Genomic DNA, 23,688 nt, shown 5'->3' on the forward strand with positions numbered 1-23,688 from the left:
GCAGAGCTGGGGGTCAGACTAGATGGCCCGGGGACAGTTCTGGCTCGCCCTGTTTCTATGTAACGAGAGCAGCCTCCCCCTCCTGTATGCAAGTGCTAAGAGGGCAGGGGCTTTATCTTTCTTCAGCCCTGACGGTGGGGCAGCTGCTTCCACCACTCCTGAAGGCAAGAGGCCCAGCACCCTCCACAGGAAAAGCTGTCCTGGATCTTTGAAACGGCCTCCAAACGGAGCGAGCGCCCCTTTCTGTGTCAACGGGGCCTCGAGTGGTCCTGCCCCTTCCCACCTGTGTTCCTGAAATTACTGATGCCGAAGCTGACCATTCCAGCAAGATGGAAGCATCATTAACAAGGCAAGCGGATGGGAATTTTCCCGATGAGGCAGCTTTCCAGGTGTTTGGCAGGTGGTGGTGTATATCATGCCGACATCTCTTTGTGTGGAAAAGGGGTGGCACAACAGAAAGCAGCCGGCCGATGTCGTCCAGACCCAAGAACCAACTCCTATTCCACCTGCGTTTCTCAGAGGGTCTGGACATTATTCCCGAAGTCAGTGTACACTAGTGCAAGTGTTATTTAGTGCAAAGCAAAGGAGTGTGAATCCCCCCAAGAGTGAAATGGTGCTTTGGAAAGCCTCATGGCTGAGGACAACCAGTCCCCTGCATCCGCAACAGGTCCGGGTCACAGAACTCCAAACTCATCGGAGTGTCTTTCAGGTTGCTCCAACATCCCTAAACAGACTGCTAAGCTGCTGTCGTGGCAGCCGTCCTGGCCACGCAGAGACCACGAGGAAATGTTTTCCAAACATCACATGAAAATCTGAGAGGCCGTGCAGGGAGACTGAGCGGCAAATGTCGTGTCCGTGTGACCGTTGCCAGCTTTTCTTGGAGGATGTCTGCCAGCTCAGGAAAGCTGCGCAGGTGGGAAAGCAGCGGCATCGAGGCACCTGCCGAGAGAGCACGGCAGGGCAGGTTCAGTTGCTCCACATCCCCCGGGCTGGGCGGGGGTCAGCTGAAGTTTTGACTGACGGGTCCCAGCAGGCGAGGGCTGGACCTGCTACGTCCAGCGATCCTTCCGACTACCTTTCACGGTAGGTCAGCATTACTGGCCCAGGTGTGCAGGTGGGCAACCGAGGCAGACAGAGAGAGAGCGGTTCTCTGAGAGAGAGGGCAAAAGGGGGGGGTGATAAAGTGCCTGCTGAGAAAGGCGAATGTGAGTAGGAGAAGCAGCGACATCCAGTCCGTTTGGCCGGGCGCCCCCACGGGAGGACGGCACTCCGCTTTCTGCGGCGAGGGCTGGCGGGCTGGGGGTGCAGAGCCACTGCCCCACCGTGCCCTGGGTTGCCCCGGGACGCTCGCCGTGCTGGTCCTGCCAGGTCCCCAAGCGCCCGTCTCACCGCAGGGCCTGCAGCAGCAGGAGAACCAGGCACAGCACCAGCGTGGCCGCGATGAAGACGACGCTGGCCACCCACACGGGCTCCTCGTGCCCTTTCAGCTGCCGGGGGGCCTCGGGGGGGATCATGTTGGTGAGGTTCAGCATGTAGCCGAGCGTCCAGCCGATGTCCGAGTTGGTGGCCTGCAGAGGGAGAGAGCGACACGCTGCGAGGGAGGCCGGCACGGAGGTGGCTCCTCGCACCCTTGGATCCGCCTGCCCCACGAGCCGGCTCAGCACGGGCCTGCTCTTGATGGCATCCCATCAGCCCCTTTCTCTGGGGAAAGAAGTCACAAATGCATGTATTTATGGAAACAATGTAAAAAATGCTTTCTGTTCCAGAAATGGCATGCCCTTTGCTTGGTGGAAAATAAATACACTTTCAATACATGCATGCATGCATGCACACATGAATGAATGAATCGGATTGTTTCCAAAAGTAGCTACCCTAAATAAAAATGCTTGGGTTAGAAGAATTGCACAAGAACGCACACTTTCCCCAGCAAACTTAATCTTTAAAATTCTGGGCAAACTAAACTGAAGTCTGGGAAAAATAAGAATCAAAGCAACCATCCCTCTTGTCATCCGGGGATGCTGGAATTCCAGCGGCATCCACACCTGCATCTGGAAGGCGATGTTTCCCCAGGTGTCCGCGCTGAAGCCATAACCATCGAGCAGGAGGGTAAGAATATAGTTTGCGCTAGCACAGTAGTTTTTCAGGTGCTCCTCCTTCTCCCGAGGGTAGCTGGACTTCACCTGGGGTGAAGGGAAGCACAGGTGAAGACAGACAGAGCGGCGCTGCAGGACAGAGAGTCAGTTTTCCGTGCAACAGAACATGCAGCGGGCGAGTGCCGTCCCTCGAGGGGCCGAGGGCCCCTTTTGCGCTGGTGCAGAAAAGAGGAGCTGCGGAGCGCCAGCCACAGCCTGGCAGAGCCCCGTCCCCCCCACCAGCCTCCCTCGACTTGGGGCCCACCATGTGCTTCGTACTACCTTCCCCATCATTTCCAGCTGCCATCCAACACACCTGGAAGGTGCTGGGTTGAGGGGCTACGGAAGGCCTGGGCAGCCCAATCTGCCACCGCCATTTTTCCCCTTTGTCCACTCGAAAACTGTACACATGTTGCTGGTGAGCCTGCTGGGAAAGTGGGGGGGGGCTGCGAGGCGGGATCGGCAGTACGTGCCCCAGAAGAAAGGAGAAGCTGCAAGGGAGGCTGGCGGACCCTGCTGCGCACCCGCGGCAGGCTGGCCTGGGCCTCACAGACGCGGTTGCTCCTTCCGCCGGCCCGAGCCTCGGCTGCAGACCCGAGTGAGACACGCGGCACGCATCTGGAGCCCCGCAGCCTCGGGGCCGACCTCCTTGCGCCAACGGGCTCGATCCCACCTGCGCGCAAAGAGGTCTCCTCTAGCCCTGTGCAGTGGCCCCCTCTAGCCACGCGTGCGACAGGGCCCCCCGGCCCAGCTTCCCCAGCAATGGAGGCTGAGCAGGTGTCTGGTGCTGGGGATAGCGAATAACCATCAGGACTAGCAACATCCGCAGCCTCTCCCTCCGTGGATCTGTCTGATGCCCATTTAAACTCATCAACATTCCGGTTTCTGGGCAGGCCCCAGGTCTGAGGAGTTGAAGTCCATACCCTCGTCCTCAGCCTGCACAAGGGCAGGGGCGTACCTAGGCAAAAGATCGTTTGCTGGACTAAAGGATAAAGCATGCTCTACAGTCAGCAATGTCCCAAGATCAGGTGACTGAGCTAAGCCTTCTCTACATAGAAAAATGAGAAACTGAAATTTACCCATTTTAATGATGTCATTGCTAAGTTGGCCTCCAAAAACACTTGAAGGAAACTGTTCTGACTTTGTATATAGTGTAATGTTATAACATAGCTATGATTCCCTTATGAATGTTCTGTGTGAACATCTTCATTAATGCCATACTTTTGCAGAAACGAGCCAGAAGGGGCCTCCTGAGCCGTCTAGTCTGACCCCGGCTCCAGCCGGCTTCACTCATGACATGCCCACCATTTGCCTGTCCAGCCTGTCCTTGAAGGCCCCCATCCTTAGCATGTGCAAGGGCAGGGCATGGCTGGCTCCTGGCTTTGGGGGGCCCTTGGACAAGGGACCCTGCACAGGGCCCTCTCGCTGCTGCAGCTCCTCTCCTGCTCCTCTCCCCACAGGACCCCTGATGAGGTGTGGGCCTTTGCCAGTGCCCCAGCGTGCTGAGCCTTGGCACCGGCACTGCACGAGGCCATGGACGCTCCTTAGCCCCTGGTGGCCCTGGCCTTAATTCTTCGCCCCGGACTCAGCCCAGGCTCAGATCAAGCCCAGGCCTTGTGTGCCACCCCCGTCTGGGGGCTGCGAGGGCCTGAAAGGCCATCTCCCAACTATAACGAGCGACTGGGTACCCACGTCTTTCCATTCCCTGCTGCAGAATGTCTGAATGGTAACTTTGACGGTGTCCAGCGGCTTCGTCTTGGTCAGGTTCAGGAAGTAGAAGGTGTAGTAATAGGCAGAAAAAGCCTGGATAGTTTACAATTTAAAAAACCAAGAGAAAAACAAGGATTATGGAAGCAGAATCAACCACGGAGTTTTCCTCTTGCAGCACCAAGCAGGTGCAGGTAAACAGCAACCGTAGGTGTTGGGGGACCAGGTGTCTTCTTTTCTAGGGGCAAATACTGGTAACATCCAAACATTTATTTATTTATTTATTTATTTATTTATTTATTTATTTATTTATAAGATTTATATTGCATCTAATACCAAAGGTCTCAAGATGGTGTTACAATAAGCTGCACCAATAAATAGAATCTAAATATATGATAAAAGCCTTAATTAAAACTACATTCTACCTTAAAATATCAGAAAAATAGAAAGGGGTTGGCCTGGCATCGGAATATGGAAAGCCTCGTTGCCAGGTGCACCTTTCTGATGAGCAGGTTCCAGAGCTGTCGTTTCTGCTTTTCATGAAATGGGGCTGCATCTCAACAGAAACGTAAGAGGCCTCTTCTAGCATAAACAGTGCAGGGAGTAGATGAATTTTCTGACACCCAGCATTGATTTCAGAACAACTCCTTTTCCGTGGCCCCTGACAAAACGTGGGCTCTTGACAGGGGTCCAACCAGGCCTTGGTGCCACCTTCACCCACCCCCTCCCATCCCCGCTCCCTCTCAGTCCAGGAGGAGCTGGATTATCAGAGCGATGCAGCAGTGGAACCAGCTGCCTGGAGAGGCGGGGGGCTCTCCCACACCGGAGACATTCAGAAAGAATCTGGACAGCCCTCCGAGTGGGATGGTGTGAACTGGTGTCCTGCAACAGCAGGGGGTGGACTTGATGGCCTTCATGGCCCCTTCCAACTCTGCTCTTATCTAATTCTATGATTCCAGGGCCCCAGGCAGGCCAAGATCTTGCTGCTGCCAGAGCGCAGGACACGGCATAATCAGTTCAAGCTGCGACAAGCCAGATTCAGGCTGGGCATCAGGAAAAGCTTCCTCACTGCCAGAGCAATGCGGCAGTGGGACCAGCTGCCCGGAGGGGTGGTGGGTGCTTCCACACTGGAGGCATTCAAGGAGAAACTGGGCAGCCACCTGAGTGGGATGGTGTGAACTGGTGTCCTGCACCAGCAGGGGGGTGGACTCGATGGCCTTCATGGCCCCTTCCAACTCTTCTATGATTCTAAGAACTGGGAATCTCCCCTACCAGGAATTTTCCGTTGACCTTGGGCTGATAGACCCCATTGAGACCACAGGATCCATTGTAGCTGCAGCTGGAGGAGTCAAAGGTCTTCCGGAAGGTTTCCCGACACAGGGTGGCATTCCCAGTGCCTACCAGGGTCACGTTCCACAAGAGCAGAGGCGGCGCCAGATGCTTGGCACATGGACTGTCGTAGAGATCAGAGATCACGATGGACTCATTGTAGCCCACCGGGTAGCACGGGTGGTCAATCCTGGCGGAGGAGCTGGAATTCTGGAGAGAAGAACCACAGGCGAAGCTGCAGCAGCCATAAACCGAACCGCAGGTGACTCTGCGGCGGATTTGAGGTGGGTCCACCTCCAGGGTCCCCTGCCCAAGTGATGCGTCTGTGATGACCAGGCAGTGCTTCTTGGCCGGGCCCGGGATTTTCCTTCCGCTAGAGGCAGGGGCTCCACAGAGCAACAGGCTCCACATGTGGGGGGTTATTCAGCCGCATTTTTGGGAGCTCCCCCCAGATCGGGAGGGCCCCCCGGCTCTGTGCGGTTTCCAGCCACTCGGACGGCTTCTGCAGGTGTGAGAGCACCCCTCTTACCACGAGAATCCGGATGGCTTGCTTGAGGACCTGGTTCTGCCCGTAGCACAGGTAGCTGTGGGTGTAGATGGCGTAATCGAACCCGTACAGTCGGAAGTGCACGGCTTCGGCCGGGTCGGCAATGTGGCCAGACGGGACAAAGCTAATCTGGGTTGAGGCTCCCCCGAGATCCAGTGCTCCCCGGATGCTGGCTGAGCGCGGGTGGATCCAGTCTCGGCTTTTGGCAGAATACTGCAGGGACAGAAACCACAGGGTATGGGGACCACCTCTGCCACCTGCACCAGAGCAAGAGAGAAGGAGGTGACCAAGCAGGGGACGCCACGCTTTCCACCGGATCGTGGCTTCCAGGAGACTTCCCTCAGCCTTCCACTGCCCAGGGCCCTCCAGATGGGTTGGACTACAACTCCCATAATTCCCAGCCACTGGCTTGGCACAATGGGAGTTGGAATCCAACACACCTGAAAGATTGGAGAAGGTCAACTGACATTATAAATAATTTGCGGTGGTCAAGAGGGCGAAAGCCACCCTTGGATGCATAGCCAGAAGCGTGGCTTCTAGATCGAGAGAGGCGTCACTGCCACTCTATACGACTCTGGTGCGCCCACAGCTGGAGAAGTGTGTGCCGTTCTGGGCCCCTCATCACAGGAGGGATATAGCCAGGTTGGAGTCAGTGCAGTGAAGGGCCACAAGGTTGGTGGCCGGTTTGCAGGGGATGCTATGTGAGGCGAGACTGAGGGAACTGGGTCTCTTCAGCCTGGAGAAGAGGAGACTCCGAGGGGATCTGTTGGCGACATGCAGGTATGTGAGGGGGTGTCACACGGAGGTGGGTAGAGGCCTGTTCTCCCCTGCAGAGGAAGGCAGGATGTGCTCCAACAGAGCAAAGCTCAGGGAACCCAGGTTCCATTTGGATGCCAGGAAGCACTTCCTGACAGTCAGGACCCCGAGGGTGGGAATGGGCTTCCCCGGGAGGAGGTGGAGGCCCCACTGGTGAGGGGTTCAAGGCTAGGCACATGGTAGGCCTGTCATGAGAGCAGCCGGGAGTCAGACTAGATGGCCCGGGAGGCCCCTTCTGACTCGCTCTGTTTCTATGTTTCTATATATAGAATCTCCTCCTGTCTTGAAATCTGTTTGTTCTGATATCATTTAAAAAAACTGCAAGTTGTCCCAGGGTCCCTCGTGGGTCACAGACTACCCATAGACAGCTTGCAAAAGAATTAGGTCTTTTCCCCCACGAGGCTGAGCATTGCCCTCCCTCACTTTGAAGGGCTTGTGCAGGGCATCCGCGGGCGAGTTCACACCCCACGCCAAGCCCACTCAGGGCTGGCTGCACCCGCCTCACCTTGGTAAAGGATTCCAGCAGATAGTTGATGGTGATCCAGCCATAAGCACCTTCATCCTCCCCGGTAATGATCCGAGCGCCTCGAAAGCTCACCGGGTATTTCTGGATGGCCTTCCCGACCGCCTCCAGGACCTGCGCGGAGGCCGTCGCATTCTTCTTCCTGGGGCATCAATGAAAGATCAAATGAATATCTGTGGGGCTCATTTGGGGCTTAGGGTTGTGCCTTGCTTGCTGCACTGGATCACTTTTAATCGAGAGGGGCAAAATCCCTTCCTAAGGTTGCCTATTTCTGCAACAAGACAACCTGGATCCCGCAACCTGTTGTGCAGTGCAGCCTGGCTTCTGAATCCTTGGTCACGTCTCACAAAATTTATTCAGTCCTGAGAGTTGCTGAAAGGGGGCAAGCATTTATTTATGACATAGGGCCATAGTCTACGCTTTTGAGCCTTAAGTGGTTGCTCAGCCCCAGCCTCTGGCTTCTGAGCCCCCCTCAAACATATTTTCCAACTTTAAGGACTAGAAACTTACTCCTTAAAGAAGCATGGCAAATGGAAGCAATTCTATGCATGCTCCAGCAGACAACAGTCCTTTAGCTCCCAGCATTCCCCATAAGACTGTGTCATTCCTTTTTTTTTTAAATAGGAAAAATGATAAGGACTAGAAACATTTTTCTGACTCTGGTTTCATTCTATTTTAAACTTTCAAAGGTTTTACACTATTATGTTTAAGTTGTATTCAAGGGCTGCCATTTTCGTGAGCTGTCGGGGTGTTTGGCTGTTGTGCAGGATAGAAATTCAAGTCATTCACTCAGGATGCAATCTTATGGTACCCTGACATTTATTTTATTTATTTATGCTTTCATTTATATGCCACATACTACCATGGTCTCACGGCTGTGAAAGCTGGACCATAAGGAAGGCTGAGCGCCGAAGAATTGAGGCCTTTGAATTGTGGTGCTGGTGGAGACTCCTGAGAGTCCCTTGGACCGCAAGGCGATCAAACCGATCAGTCCAAGAGGAGATCAACCCTGACTGCTCTTTAGAAGGCCAGATCCTGAAGATGAAACTCAACTACTTTGGCCACCTAATGAGAAGGAAGGACTCCCTGGAGAAGAGCCTGATGCTGGGAATGATGGACGGCAAAAGAAGGAGGGGACGGCAGAGGATGAGGTGGCTGGATGGGGTCACTGGGGCAGTTGGTATGAGCTTAAGTGGACTCCGGAGGATGGTGGAGGACAGGAAGGCCTGGGGGAATGCTGTCCATGGGGTCCCGATGGGACTAACAACCTATAACCACAACCGCGGTCTCAAGGGGGATGCCTGCAGGGGGTGGGGGGCAGGGTTCTTCAGAGCCCAGCTCCGAGGCAAGGGCCATCTAGATAATATCCACGCCAGCACCAGGTGCATCCCGGGCAGGACCACTGCATCGCACTGCACCTGAAATAAACGCTGAATAAACAAACTGAAATGAGACCTTAGGCTGAGGCCTCGGTTTACGATCTGGGCTCCCCAGTCATGAGCGCCAGGCACGACCCCTGGGCAGGGTCCAGTTCTTGGTCGGTGTACCTGAGAAGCCTCATGCCAGCCGTCGCCCCCAGGTAAGCCGGTGTCTCGAGCTGCCGTTCACGAGGGATAACTGTCATGGCCTCATCCAGGCACTTGCGGAGGGAAGCGCCCGCTTGGGGAGGGTTGTCGGCATAACTCGAGATCCCAGGCCCTGAAGCGCAAGCCCCAAAGGTTACTCTGTGCTCACGAATGCAGTTCTGCCCACATTTTCTTAATTGGGCTGTTTCAAACCTCACGGCAAGCCTCTCCCAACCTCCCAGATTGGTGGGCAGGTTTGAAAGACTAGGAGGGCTGTAGCCACTCTCACAAAATGGCGGCCGTGGGGGTGGAGCTTGCCGGTTCCCAGAACAGTGGCCATGTGGGCTGGCCATGACCCACGCATTTCCCAGAAGGCAAACTGGGAGGCAAGAAGAAGCATAGAAACAGAGCGAGTCAGAAGGGGTCTCCCGGGCCATCTAGTCTGACCTCCGGCTCCAGCCGGCTCCGCTCACGACACGCCCACCATGTGCATGTCCAGCCCGGAAAAGTAACTTGCCCCAGAGTAAAGTAACTTGCCCCAAAACAACCAAGAGTGGCAGGGAATCTGTCGGGGACTTCCATGGGCTCCACACCGAAAACCCCAGAAATGCCTCTTTGGGCATTATTTTCTCAATCTCTCTTTCTGGACACATTTCTCAGTTGGAGAACTCCATTGTAAAGGTCAGGAATGTGATGCCTGAAGGATCACCGCATTTTGGCTTGCAAGCACCGGCCTCCCAGGGAGTCTTGGCACCAGCAGACTCCCTGGGTTAGTTTTATTTTATTTTTTATTTCATGTGCTGCAAACACAGCTGCAACTGGGAGGCTGGCCTGCTGCGAAAGGCGGTCCTGAGCGCCAAGAGCATCTTTAATTGGGCGCTGTAGAAAAGTCTGGCGCTCGCTTTGGAGTGCAGCCCTCTGCTTCTGCCTCAGACTTTGGTTCTTGGGCAAGTGATCTTCCTCTCAGTCTTGCCAGTTTTCTCCTGGGAAATGGGTGTTCTGGCAGCCCACTGTGGCCGCCGTCCCACCGCTGGGCAAGCACCTCCCTTTCGCCACGAGTGCCAAACTTGCCCAGTGCCCCAAGGCCTCCAGCGGCCTTCCAGCTCCTGCCCTGGTGCATTTGAGGGTAAGCAGCAAACCTGACCGTTGACGTGACAGGAGAACGTTTGGCTGACGACGCCTGTGTTGTTCTCTTTGTCTGTCGGCCACTGGTAGATGAACAGCGAGGTGTGCGACGAGCCCGCATCAAACACCAGTCCGTACTGGGGGAAAGACCCGCGAAGGAAAAGATCAGCTGGGAAAGTGCTGACTCGGCTAAAAAGGGCTTTGCAAAACATGAGCTGCTGGATCCAGCCAAAGACTTGCAAGACTTCAGCTGCTCTGCCCGTCCTGCTGGGAGAAGCTCCCCAAGGAATTCGGTTCTTCAGTGTCCTTTGCAAGTTACTGGGGTGACTTCAGATGGAAAGAGATGGGGGTGTGAGTGGCAGCCATTGCCTCCTATGCATTCCACATTTCCCTCATGCCCAAAATGAAATCCGCATAGCACTGGAACGGCCTTCTCCCCTCCCTCAAACACAAAATTACATCATTTGCTTTCTGAAGACCACCTACCCAAGCAATTCTTGACTTGCTTACTCTGAAGTATTGCCCATTAAGTCCAATGGTAGTTACTCTCCAGCAACAGTGCCTATGGACTGGGGCAGCAGAGGAATCTGTTCAGTTCATATTTTAATGCAGATTCATTCATACTTCCATAATTTCATACTTTCAAACCCTACATGAACCAAAGCAGAGTTACTCTTCGAAAGCGGCACTTCTCTGAAGGTTGTGAGGGAGCCCTCCAGGTAAAACAGCGCATACAAATGTGCATGCATTAGGAAAAAAATGGTCAAAACGCATCATTTTAGAATCGCTTGCCAAAATATGGATAGTAGGCAAGATGCATCCATATGAAGAGAAGTAGTTAGGCATTTCCAGGCAAACTCTGGAGCATGCAAACCTTCAGACTGGGAAAATTCACAGCGTTCCAAGTGAACAAAATTTGAGATTGGAAAAATGAGAAATGGAGATTAAGTGAAATTGAGAGACTTGTTCATCCCTCGTAGATATGTAAGAAAATTATCTTGCCTCGACTGTGCCAAGAAAAACTGGATCCTGCAACCTAAATTAATAATTCGAACAAAAAAGTGCACCCTTATTATTTGGATGCAGCACGGAGCTATACAGCAATGAAGCCATCATCCATATTTTTGAGATCTCAGCAGAAATAACCAGCATGCTTTGTAAGCCGTTCGTCCCGTTCCTGTGGGCTAGAAGCTTGCTCTGTTTCCAGCAAAAGCTTGGCATGCTCACCTTGTTTCCTGCAGGTTGCATGACATTGTGGATTCCCACCAAGCTGAGGATCAGGGCCGTGAGAGAGAAGATCCCCAGAAGCAAGAGGGCTGCGGGGAGGTACCAGTTCTTCCATTTAAAAGCCATGTCTATAAACATAAAAACAAGGATTTCCTCGATGGCACTGTATGCCAGAGGAGTGGACGCTCAGCCTGCAAGTCTAAGTTGGCCCACCCAGCCGGGGTCCCAAAGTCCCTTGTGGCGTTCTTAGTCCTTCCAAAAAGCATTTAAACTGACCGTCACATCTCCCTGGAACGAAGCACCTTCCCAGTGAGGTTTGCTAACTGCATTTCTTCACGGATAGTTCTCAAGAATTTCAATCAAGCAAACAAAAATTAAACTGAAAAACTGCATTCCAGAGTTGACTTTTGAGGTTTAACGAGGAGACTGGGGTGCGTGTTTACATCTCACCGTTCTGCACTTCCAGATCTGTTCGCTCCAGTGGTGTTTGCCTACAACTCCTATTATCCCCCATCTTGGTGATGCTGGTGAGGGCTGGTGGGTATTGTAGTACCCACCAGCCTGGGGGACCACCACCAGCCCAAGTCTGGTTAGCTGAATGCCAGCAGAAGTCCACATTCTCAATCTTTTCAATATAAGACTAAGGAAAGTCAACCGAACTTCAACAAAATGGAGCTGTTTGCAGGGCCCCCTGTTCAGGACACCAGCCAGACATGACTCCTCTGGGGACGGCCGTCCTATTCTGCCCTCCGCCCCAATTTCCCGGTGTGCCCCCAGTCGCTCCCACAAGTCACTTGGCACCCCATACCCCTGGGGATGTCTATCTTCATGGGCTCTTTTGGGATCTGCTCTCCTTGGGATTTTCCCAGTAAGGATCTCATTTGTGCTTCCGCAAGATCGGGGCTCATGCCGTCTTCCGGCCGTCTCCACTCCATGCATGGGTGCTGCCTAAGCGACCGAAGCGTCAGATACGGAGGGAGCAAGGCGAAACGTGGAAAGTTGCAGTTCTGCCCCTGGATTTAGGCACAGAGGTGCCCGGGCCTAGGCCAGAGGTGGGGAGCATCTCTCAGTCTGGGGGTGGAATTCTGTCTTGGAGAATCTTGCCGTGCCCAGCGGTGCCGAACGCAAGAGCGCAGGCCCAAATTTCGCAGGGGGAGCCAGAAGACCAAAGCTGCAGCTTAACGTTCTTACTTCTTGCTATTAAGCCCTGGGAGCTGGGACAAAACAGCGCAAAAGCTGGGAACCCACCAAACAGCAATGGTTGTGGGAAAGGCCAGGGGAAGCGGTGCGACTGGGGCACCCCAGAGGCCTGAATCTGGCTCCCAAGGCTCTCCCGGGAGAACCCAAACTCCTAACACAGTGGCGTGTACTCAGCAGCCCTCTGCAGGCTTTTAAGCAAAGATTTCTCAATTTTCACAACTGGGAATCACCTGAAATGTGAAACGCGCTGCAGGGTGGGGGAGTGGAGCTTTGGCTGGCTCAGCACGGGAAACAAACAATTACATGGATCGTTAATGACTCCCCTGTGTAACAGAAAACCCACATGGTATGAGAACCTTCAGGTTATGGGGTGGTATCGAAGAGGAATTCCGTCAATAATCAGGCTGACACCTCGTTTCAGGGCTGACACCTCCAGGGCTGCAGGGATCCAGAAATCCAAGCTTGTCGGAGCTCTGACTGGGGCAAGAGGATGGCACCGAACAGACAGGTCTGCGAGGCCGCCCGTGGCGCTCACGGTCTAGGGGCAAGTTCTGGCCGAGATGCTCCGCCCTGGGCACAGAAGCATCGCGCGAGGAAGAACAGGAATGAAGAAGAAGCGGGAGGCCACGTTCTTTGAGAAGAGCTGCAGGAAGGGTCCGGCTCGCTCATCTCCTTCAGTTCAGCCAAGAAAATAACATTTGGGCTCTCAGCCTGGCAGGGAAATTCACGGGCCCCTGGACAGCATCAAGGCATCCTATGACCTGCAGATTCCCAGACTGCAGAAGACCTCTGAGCGGGGGCTCGGATCGCCCCTCCCCCTCCCCTCGCTGCCTCCGCAAGCTCGTGGGAGCAACTTTGGAGCAAAGGGGGCATCCTGGGGCAGGTAAGGGAGGGGAACCGGGGCTCCCGCTTGCTTGCCCCGCAGGCCGGGAGCTGGCGGGCAAATCGGCCGGAGCACCTCCGCTGTCCCGATCAGAGCAGCAGGGTGCTGCGACAGGGAAGGGTGTGGGGGCCCCGGGGTTCCTGGCTCTGGTCCACAGGGCCCTGCTGGACGGGTCCTGTCACCCCAAAGCACCGGCGCCCTGCACCAGCGCCCCCCCACACACAGATACAGCGGTGCGCACACACTCGCAGGAGAGGCCCGCTTCGTATGCCTTCTGGTGTTCCACAGATGGAGACCATGGCCGCCTCGGCCCGCCGCTCAGGCCACCACACCCATCCCGCCCCGCAAGAGGCTCTCCAGGAAATACGTGGCTCTTCGAGTTAAACTTATACCAGCGCAAAGAAAGGGCCCCTGGTAAGTTGGCACCGGTCCAGAGCGGATCTCGCCACTGCGAAGGGGCAGGCTTGCATCCAACGCGGCCCCTTCACTCTAAGGGGTGTGCGTCTGTGGATGTGGCTGCCGGTTCTCTGGCCCTCGCTCTCGTCCTCACACGCACCAGCCGCTTCCTGAGCAGGTGTCAAATGCGTCTTTCTCTTAAGGGCTGCATTTGCTCCCCAGAGCTCTGTCTAGGCCTGCCTGCGGAACTGAATCCAGCCAGGGCTGTCAACAATTGCCAGTGTTGCCTAGTGGTTAGAGGGCTGGACTGAACATGGGAGAGCTGGCTTCTGCCCCCCTCCCAGCCCTGAAGCTCCTTGAGTGACTGCGGTCAGTCCCCAACTCTCTGCATAACCTACCTCACAAGGCTGTTGTTGTGGGGATGAAAAGGGAGAGGAGGAAGAGCAGCTTGTCTGCTGCCTTGGGTTCCCTGCAGGAAAAATACACTTAAAATCCATGCACATGGTCAGGGGCAACGTGGCCAGAACCGGCCCTCCCATGAGGGAGCCTGGAGCCCAGGTGGCACAGCAGGAAGAGTGGGCTGCATTCCTCCCACCGCCAACCCTGCAGCTGCCTCCTCCTCCTCTTCCTGCAGGTGGTCCAGAGAGCCCCAGCATTGGCCAGTGTAGCCAGCAGGGCCCTCCTTAGCCAGCCATGCAGAGGCCTGGGGTGCCTCCTCTGCCGGACTCCTCCCCTGAGAGGGAGCGAGTGCTTCCAGAAACACAGAACGATGCAGGGTCTGGAAACACTGCCCTGTGAGGAGAGACTGGGAGAACAGGGCACTTCAGCCTTGAGAAGAGAGGACTGAGGGGGGACATGGTGCCCCTCTATAAGTACCGCAAAGGCTGTCATAAGAAGAAGGTCAAGATCTCTTCTTGCTGATGCCAGAGCGCAGGTCACGGAATAATGAATTCAAGCTGCGACAAGCCAGATTCAGGCGGGACATCAGGAAAAGCTTCCTGACTGCCAGAGCAATACGGCAGTGGAACAGCTGCCTGGAGGGGTGGTGGGCGCTTCCACACTGGAGGCATTCAAGGAGAAACTGGACAGCCCTCTGAGTGGGCTGGTGTAAACTGGTGTCCTGCAGGGGGTGGACTCGATGGCCTTCATGGCCCCTTCCAGCTCTGCTCTTCTATGCTTCTATGAAACAGGGCACCCATGGGATGCAACCTGTGGGAGCTGCCCCCCCCCCCCCGGTGGGATCAGACCCTCTGTGGTCTGCCCTGCAGTGGAGATGGGCCCTGAGGGTGCCATCGCCCCAAGGCCAGCGGGGCTCCCTCGAGAAGAGGCGGCTGATTGGCGCAGGCCCTCCAAAGCGAGCCCCACTTCACGACTAGGGCTTGCCCGATGGCTGTGGGGACCTGCAGCGCAAGCCAAGCCAATGCCGGAAACAGCCCCGGTCTCCCCAGTCCTGCCTGGGGACTGACCCTCCCTCCTCCTGAGCCCGGAGTCTATCTCTGCATCTGGACTGCACGGTGGCGCTTTCCGTTTGCTTGCATCCTGTGCCTGAAATGGATCCCTACCAGATTTAACCATCATGTCTGAAGCATTGCTTGTTTCGTTGCCATTCCTTTTGGATCTACTCTGATGCACCATCCCAGGACCAGCCCTGAGGGTCCGACATTCCCTCTGCCTCATGCCATGACAAGAGAGCGGCTGCCCTGACGGTCCTTCGCTCTGAGCCAGAAGGCGCTTGCATGGGAGTCCTAGAAAACCGTGCCAGGACCACAGCACCCACCCGAAGGATCAGGATTAATCCCTCTGGGACCCCACGGCTGTCCCAGGCCTTGCTCGCTGCTTCCTGCCCAAGTGGCTGGCAATAAGCCAGCCCCTGCAGACGCGGGGATGCCTTTCAGCTCTGCAGACAAAGGGGGATTAACGTGTTGCTCTTGGCAGCCCAGCCGGGTTTCCTGGTGCGGCTCAGCTGGAAGGAGCCGAGAGGCCTGCGCTGAAGCAAGATAAATATTGGGCAGCGCAGGGGCAGGGAGTGCCCACCTCTGCTCCATGAGAGTGCTTCTCTCCCCACGCTGCACTCTCTCTGCCCACTGGCTTTGCCGGGTGCAGGGAAGCTGTGTCTGCTGAGACTGGGCCTGGTGACGGCAGCGGGCCAGGAAGCAACGCTGCTTGCCACAGCGGGAGTTGCCAGCCCGGCCACAGAGAGGAAGGGCCAGCCTGACTCTCAGGGAAGCTGTGAGCATGACGGTACAGCTGGGGTGAGAAAACTATGCATGGTGCCTTGAACTTTTGGGAGCGATATGGATCAGTCTAATCTGATCAATGAAGCACAAATTAATCAATTAATGGTTTCAGTCTCAAATCAGTTATTTTGTACTATAGCAAGCACATCTAGCTTTGCACAGGTTGGAAAAATCCTAGTTTGACACGACGATTCTAGCAAAGACACACTGCAAAGTCAGCCTTAAGGAAGCCCCCTCTCCACTGGTATGCTTTGGGCAGCATTGGGGACTACCCATCCCATGATCCCCTGAGAAGAGGTTCTGCTACAGCAGTGGGAAGGCCTGCAGCTTCGTCTGTCAAACTGCTCCCTCCCAGCTTTAAACTATATCAAAGCAGTGCACCATTTAGGGAAAGCAGCCACCTTGGGATCAAAGGTAGCTCTCATACACATAGATGGATTTACATTTATTTGAATTAATTAATGCATTTAAAAAACCGAGTGACCTTGAGCTGCATGCCCCCGGGGACCCCTTAGCATGCATACAACGTTTCTGGCGTCTCGGTTCCCTATTGCTGGAGCTACTGTGCAGACAGACAAACACACTCCGTCACTGTGTGTGTCTGGTCTTGATTCTGCTCCGTCTTCCCAAGAGTGGAGGTGAGGCAGAGGTGCAGAACCCGGGGAAGGGCCCACATCTGGCCTCCTGGATATCTTCAGAGGGCCACCCCCTTTCCCCCCATTACCCGTCATGGGATAGTTTCCCCCTTTTGTGCAGGCTCCACATTTATAGAAGGCTAAAATGCTCCTCTTGAGGTTTTTGCTACCGACAGGAAAAGATTTAAGCTGCAACATTTCAGCCCGACCCCTTTCCTTTCAGTGCCACACCGTTCTGCCCTCAGCTGCCCCCCTCTTGTTTGGTCCCTGAGGGCACCTCCAAAATGCCAACCACGGACTGCAGGCAGCCAGGGCTGATGCCAGGGGATGCCACAGAGGGCCCCACGGCCCGACACAGCCCCCTGGACAAGAGCCCTCTGGATCCGCCCCTTTCTGTCCCCACTGCCCCTGGCTTGCCCACCGGCCTTTGTCTCTTCTCACCGAAGCGGCAAGAAGGAGCACGGAAAGACCAAGCAAGCAAGTGAGGCCATGAGGAGGAACAGGAGGAGGAGGAAGAGCTGGTGGCATGGGGGGGGGCCTTGCCCAAGGGCCCCCCAAAACCTGGAGCTTGTTCTGGGGATGCCATCCTCTCTCTCCCCTAGATGGACACCTGGGTTTCATGGCTTCCCATATCTGGGCAAAAAATAATTGTTTGCACAAGTTCCCAGCGGGTCGGCCCACATGATCTCTTGCCAAAGGAGGAAACGTTTCCTTATAAATATACATTTATTTTTTAAAGCACGTCACATGCCTGAAGGGGTGTGTTATTTTGTCCACTCATTAATGGATCATGAGATAATGATCAGTCCAGGTTTCAGAAAGTTAGAACACCTCTGTGCCTTACTGCGGACAGAGGGGTTTGGCGGAAGGGGGAAATTGGATGTAAAAGAAGGACCTCTCTCCCACATATAGTCCAGTAGTCCCCCAAAATTCAGCCATTATGTTGGCAAGGACCTCCTGCGAGAGAACGCGCGCTCATCCAAACACCCTCTGCAGTGCCACCGCTGGAAAGCTCCAGAGCAGGACTGCAATGCGACCCCGTCCTCACTAAGCACTGAATGACCGTCATGTGTGGCACACGGGGGGGGTGTGCGGGGGCAACAAGCACACAGCCCGCAGCAGCGGTGTGTCCCAGCACCCGCCAGCTCCGCCAGGGCCCGGCCACCTTCGCGTGAGTCCCTGCCCGAGCCACGGTTCCAGCCGGGACCCCTCCGGCCTCCCTTGCAGCTGCTCAGATTGCTCTAGAAACGTCCCTTCTCCTGGAATTTAAAGGCCCTTTTTATGACTGGTATCTCGGCATGGTGCAACCTGTTCTGTGGGATGCCGTCTGAGGGCAGGGAGGCGTTTGGAGTAATTTCGGGGGCGCTGCAATTCAGGGATGAGTGGCCATGGAGAAGTTGTTGGATTCCCATCATCCCCGGCAATGGGTCATGCTGTCTGGGGTTACTGGGCATCAGCGTCCAACACCAAGCATTTCTCCTTCTTTAGCGGAATGGCCTGACTGTTTCTGCATCCCTTTGAAATGAGCTGTTCCGATTGCTGCAGCTCTAATTTGGCTGCAGAGTAGCCCTAATTTGACGGCCCCCTTGTGAGCCTTTGGGCAGAAATCAGGTTGGAAACAGCTTTCTCCCACCTGTGGTCTAGAACATTCTGGGCAGTTGCCCTGGCTTGCTGGGGATGATGGGAGCTCTTGTGCAACACCGTGGGAGGGCACCGAGTTGCAGAAAACTAGACTGGGCCTAGAAAGGCTTGGATGCAAATCCCTGGAGCTCAGGAGTGGCTTTTGGGCCAGTCGCTAACAACCCTGTTTGTCATCGGGATAAAACGGAGAGGAGGAAGAGGAGGGTAGTTCTCTAACAGGCAAGAGAGGCAGGATATTGACAGAATCCTGACTGCCAAAGCTGTGGCCCCATGATGGAAAACATGCATGGCCTCATCGGAAGTGGCCCCTGGAGTCTCCCTCACCTCAGCCCACTGGGGGGGCATGACGACTTGCAGCTTGGCTTCTGAGCCGCTGAGCCAAGCAGGGCTGGTGTCACAGCTCTGCGTGGTGGGGCAGCTGCTGGAGACCCACAGCCCAGTGGGGGGTCACTGGACAACCCCCGGGAGCTGCCCCTCCTCTTCCCATTGCGGCCGGCTCCTTCACCTGCTGTGGCCACCTTGCTCTCCGGCTGTCTGCCGGCAAGCACGCCCGGCGGGGGCCGGGTGGGGCAGGAGCAGCTGCTGGTGAGAAGGCAGAGCACGGATGGAGGGCGCTCCTCTTGCCCACGGGCTCTCCGGCACCCTGAGGAGTCCCTGTCACGGGAAAGGGGCAGCCCAGCCAGGCATAAAAGCAAGCCAGGCAAGTCCCCGGAGGTCTGACCTGAGCCCTCGAAGACGGCTTCCAAAGGGGCCGAGTGCTGCAGTGCTGGCACCTGCCCCACGCAGGAACGGCACCAGGGGAGGTCTGGCTCGGCCAGCACAGCTGACCCAGCCTAACTCTTCGGCCCAGGCCTGCACCCCACACCGCAGTCGCCCGGTCAAGCGAGCTCCCCAAACTGGGTTGAAGCCATTCGGGGACGTGGCCTTGCCGCTCGCTCCTGCACCCCACCTGGGGAAGAGCCTTCCCCCGGAGGGGTGTTTGGCCCCTCACCACTCAGCTTCCACGGCCAGGTAAAGATGTTTTTATTTAACACTTGTTTTTAGTAGTTGTTTTGATTTTACCATCATTATGTTTTTAGTGCTGCTTGCTCTGTATCTTCTCCTGCCTTGCAAATTGTATAAATTGGATTTGATGTTGCATATTGGATTTAATTCTATTCTATTGTGTGGTTTTATTGTTTTATGCTGATTGCTTTTACCTTCATTGTGAGCTGCCCTTGGGCCATGGGGTGGCATACGAATGCACCAAATAAATACATAAATAATCAAAATATCTATTAATTAAAGAGAGAGAGAGAGAGAAATGCTAGGCCTTAAAGAAAATGCAGCTGCAATGAGTGCCATAGAACAGAACCAAATGGCATCCAGTAAAACCAAAGTAAAAGCAGCGATGGAAATGCTAGGATCGAAAATCACTGGAAACAGTTCTTCAAATGTGTGGGACCAGAAAGAGGACTTTGCCAGGTAGAGAAAGATCCTAACGAGGTGCCAGCTGCCTCCCCCACCTCACTTCATTGGGGGGGGGGGGGTCCTTCGGTTGGCCTGGCCCTAACCACGCAGGTGCTTTCGGCAACCGGATGTCCTCTGGTTGTGCAGGACTACAGTGTCCATCTCAGCCGCACTTGAACTGGGCTTGGAAATGGACTGGCTGCCTGGAATAAGCCCACAAATGGTCCGTCTGCCCCACTGGTGTCCCTCTCGAGCCACTGGCACTGCGGGGAGCCCTCAACCGAGCTGCCTCCTGTGAGGGCGCAGGGCCGGGATGCGGCTGCCAGGGACAAGGCAGAGAGCCCAGGCCAAACGCACGGCTTAATGGCAAGTCCAGGCCCTGGGCACGGAGCAGGCCAGGTCCAGAACGCAAAGTGCGAACCCAAAGGACGTGGCCAGGAAGAAGCCAGGGGTCAAGAACGGGAAGCCAAAGAGGGCTGCGCGTACCTTGAGGCAGGAGGCGCGGCTGGCCAGCAAGGCAGGAGAGGACCAAACGCAGCAAGGTCAGGCAGGGTGCAGGGACTGAGTTGCAGCACGGCCAGCAGGAAGACCCACGTTGCAAGGCAGGAAACGAAGAGCGGGGCAGGAAGCCGGGCAGGCGCAGGGCAAGCGGGTGCACTGCTGGCTCTGACGCAGCCCTTTCCCCGGGGCGCCCACCTGGGGGTCGAGAGCGCCCGCAGGGCCTGGGACCGATCCTGCACATATAGTGGTAGCGGCTCTGGTTCTGGCCCGCAGAGCACCCAGCCACTGGCGCTGTGTTGTCTAGGGGTGAGCATTTCGTTTTAGTTGGATCTTGAGTAGGACTTGGCAACATCCACCAAGTCTCCACATCTGGGAGAAAAACTTGGGATTCAGATGCGGGGCGGGGGGGGGAGTGAGGCAGACAAATTGGTCCAACCAAGCTCCTTTTCCTGAGTCCTTCCTCAGGGACCCCCCTCCTTTTTAGCCTGGGGGTCAACTTGGTTCCTTGTGGGCACTTTCACAAAATGGATGCCCCTGGAAGGGTGGGGCGTGCCCATCTGTGAAAAAGAAGGCCAGAGTGGACAACGCCAGTCACAGAAGACCCCTTTCCCAGAAGGCAAAGGGGGGACCCCGAAGAAAAGGAACGTGTCCAGGGCAGAGGTGCTGATGGGGCCACAAACACAGCACAAACACACAACAAAGGCCAAATCAAGAGGCCTTTCCAAGGCAGCATTTTCTTTGCCAATTAACCACTTCTGAATTACACCCCCTCCCCCCCGAAATAAAATAAGAATCAGTAAGGACCTGGCTGTTGCCAAGAGAAGCACCTGGGACGTCACCTCGGATGCCCGGGACTTCTCTCGCACAGGTCTGGCTTTCAGCCCCGAGCATCTCTGAATCCCACCACCTTCTTTTGGAGGAGCTTAGCCTCTTTGACATCCGCATGGCAGGGGGGTTCAGCATTGCGCCCCCCACCCTCAAAATAACTGCCAGTTGCAGGATTTTATGAGTTTGGGGCTTTGCTATTGGTTTATCTTTTACGTTTTGCAAAGCCCTGCCTATCTTGAGGATTTTTTTAAAAATTGGAGGTGACACGAAGCAAAAGAGGTAGGCATTCCCCATCATGCAACCTGGGCTCATAAGTACTGATCTCAGGGCCTTCCGTGAATGCCCCGATTCCTTTTGCCGGGACCAGCAAGAAGACTCCTGCTTCGTGAGACCGAAGCTTGCTCTGACCACAGGCCTCGCTTCCCTCTGCAGCAGACCTCTCCCGCAGGCCCCGAGAAAGAGGCCCTGTCCCCAGTCCCGCTCCTCTCCCCGCACCAGCCATGCTGTCTCCGAACGTGCCAGGTCCAGTGTCGGTGAGTTCTACATGCCAAGCCAGGCTGCGCAGGAAGCCCTTCCCTCTGTCCCCCACCTCTCCCCCCCCCCCCCGCTTCCCAGGGCCAAAACAAATAGGGTGCTTCAAATCCATGGCTAACCGCTGCGTTGCATTTCCCCTTGACATTCTGAAAGCCGGCTCAGGGGGCCCTGATCCCGGTCTTGGAAGCCCGCCATGCCAGGTCTTGCTTGGCACAGGTGTTTGGCACTCTGGCGAGTTTGAAAGGGAGAACGGGAGACGCAGCTTGTGCCTCCTCCTCCTCCTTCATCATCGTCTGCCCCCCAAGGGCAGGGGCAGGGGGTGCTCTCCACTTACCTCCAGGGGGCAGAAGAGAGCACGGGGTCTCGTCCTTGAGCACAGCCCAGCAAGATCACAGCAGGGGAGCGAAAGACATTGGCCACCCTCGAGCCACCGCTCTGCAGATGTACAAAGGTTGCCTGTTCGGAGCGATTCGGTCCCTCCCTCCCTGCCTGCCCGCCTGCCTCCTGCCCTCCCCGAGCATCTCTGCAACCTGAACCCTGAAGCCACCTCCCGCTGGCAACACCCCTTCGCCACTGTCCCCTTCAACTTCCTCTTCCCACTTGTTGCCAAGCACAGCAGGAGAACGAGCACCCAAGGAAGGAAGGAGGGAAGGGGAGAGAGAGAGAGAGCCAAGGCTGAGCGAAACAGACCTTGCCGCTGGGGAAAAGCCAGCTTCCTTCAGGAGAGACCACAGTTTGGGGTGGGGGGGGGCTGATTTAGCTGAGGAAGGTCCTTGGCTCATTTGCTAGCAGCATCTTGAGGTAGGGCTGGAAAGCTCTTGCCCTGGAGAGCCTCCGTTGCCTGTCAGTGTTGGCAATACGAGCCTCGATAGGCTGAGGGTCTGGCATGCTGTAAACCAAAGCTCCCTTGATCAGAACGATGAGGACTAGAATCTTGCTTTGCTTTCATGCGAAAGGGCTGTAGATTGGCGGCAGATCTCCTGCCTTGCACCGAGAAGGTCTCAGGTTCAGTCCCTGGAAATGGGAAATAATCCTGCCTGAAACCCCAGAGAGCACAGTGCCCCAGTCATTCAAAGGCAGGCTGCTCTGAGGGCAAGGGCTGCAGCTCAGGGGTAGCGCTTCTGCCTGCACAGAGGGCTGTGTGTGCAGCCCCTGGCGCTTCAGCAGGGGCTGGCAAGGATCCCCGGGCAGTGGAGAGAGGCAGGGGCGCCTCATGCCAGTCCCAGCGGCCATGCCCTGAAGGAGAGTCGGAAGATCACAGGCAGCAGCCTCCCTGTGAGGCCCTGCTGGGCGCTCTCATCTGCAGCAGAAGCAGGGCTTTCCCAAGGCCAGTGCACCTACCTTGCCCAGTCCGGATGCTCAGAGATGCTGCATTTCAACAGGAGCATTACATTAGTGCTGGAAAATTCTCATTCCCTCCCAGCAACTGTGAAAATGGCTGCTGAGCTCAGAGGGAAGCGGGAAAAGGGGGTGGCGTTACTTGACACGAACACCCCTGCTCTTCAGGTGGTCCCGGTTCCATTGCCACACTGCTCCTGACTCCCACTCTGCCGGGCCCCTGAGCTGGAAGTACCCACGCCTGCCTTGGGGAAAGACCGCTTTCTAGGTTTCTTCCCACACTATGCAGCCCTGGTTAAATGGATGTATTGATTTCTTCATCCGGTTTCTTATGAACAAAGCTCTCAGGGTGATTATACAGAATGCAAACAAACCCAATCAAACCAATAACGAAAGGTACTTTTATAAAAAGTAGACCTACTGAAAGGTGCTATTTAAAAAAGCAGCAGGTTGAGGTCAATATTTGAAGGAGATAAATAACAGCAGCTAAAAATAGAGAGGTGATTATTTTAAGCATATTAACAAGCAATGCATACAGTGGTTAAACATGCATGTGAAAGGTCTGAGAGAATGAAAGGGTCATTTCCTGGTGCTGAAATGTCAACAAAGAAGGAGCCAGGGAAGGCATCCTACAATTCGGGGCGCCCCGAATTGAGATGCTCCCCACAGAATTGCGGTGTTTGGGGCCATTTGGAGAAAGGCGCAGGCAGAGACTGATAAGATGCAGAGAGACGACAACTCTCATCAGCCCCAGCCCCAGCCCGTGTGGCAGTCCCAGACATCTGGAGGGCATCAGGAAAGCTGCCCCGCTCTGTCCATAGGCATGAATGGGTTCCGGCGACGCCACGATAGCCCTCCCCTGGGAGGATCTCATGGAAGGCACGAGGCGGCTAGTTGCAGGGGGGTGGGGAGTGAAGCGGACCCTGCGATGCGCCTCAGACGCTGCTGGATGTTAAGCAGGGGGCACCTGGGAGAAGACCTCCCTCTCTCGGTCCCCCCGACAAGGGTTCCACTGAGCATACCGGGGAGAAAACAAGCCATTCGGGGGGGGGGGGGGGGGGGGGAAGCATCCAGA

The 23,688-nt window shown here is 55.6% G+C and overlaps 1 protein-coding gene across 1 annotated transcript; it reads right to left on the minus strand.

The window, feature by feature from the left end:
* Window positions 1–1,359: 1,359 nt before the first annotated feature.
* ENTPD8 (ectonucleoside triphosphate diphosphohydrolase 8) lies at window positions 1,360–21,689 on the minus strand. Its single transcript, XM_044453139.1, has 10 exons — window positions 21,610–21,689; window positions 10,972–11,099; window positions 9,764–9,881; window positions 8,602–8,752; window positions 7,037–7,196; window positions 5,698–5,928; window positions 5,112–5,378; window positions 3,825–3,935; window positions 2,043–2,180; window positions 1,360–1,568 (listed from the first exon to the last, which is right to left on the minus strand). Exons 2-10 carry the CDS (start codon window positions 11,095–11,097, stop codon window positions 1,386–1,388), a joined length of 1,485 nt encoding a protein of 494 aa, XP_044309074.1. The 5' UTR covers window positions 11,098–11,099; window positions 21,610–21,689; the 3' UTR covers window positions 1,360–1,385.
* Between the last annotated feature and the right edge of the window lie 1,999 nt (window positions 21,690–23,688).

This window comes from Varanus komodoensis, unplaced genomic scaffold (genome assembly GCF_004798865.1).
Source record: "Varanus komodoensis strain SLA01 unplaced genomic scaffold, ASM479886v1 scaffold77, whole genome shotgun sequence".
Taxonomy (NCBI): Eukaryota; Metazoa; Chordata; class Lepidosauria; order Squamata; family Varanidae; genus Varanus; species Varanus komodoensis.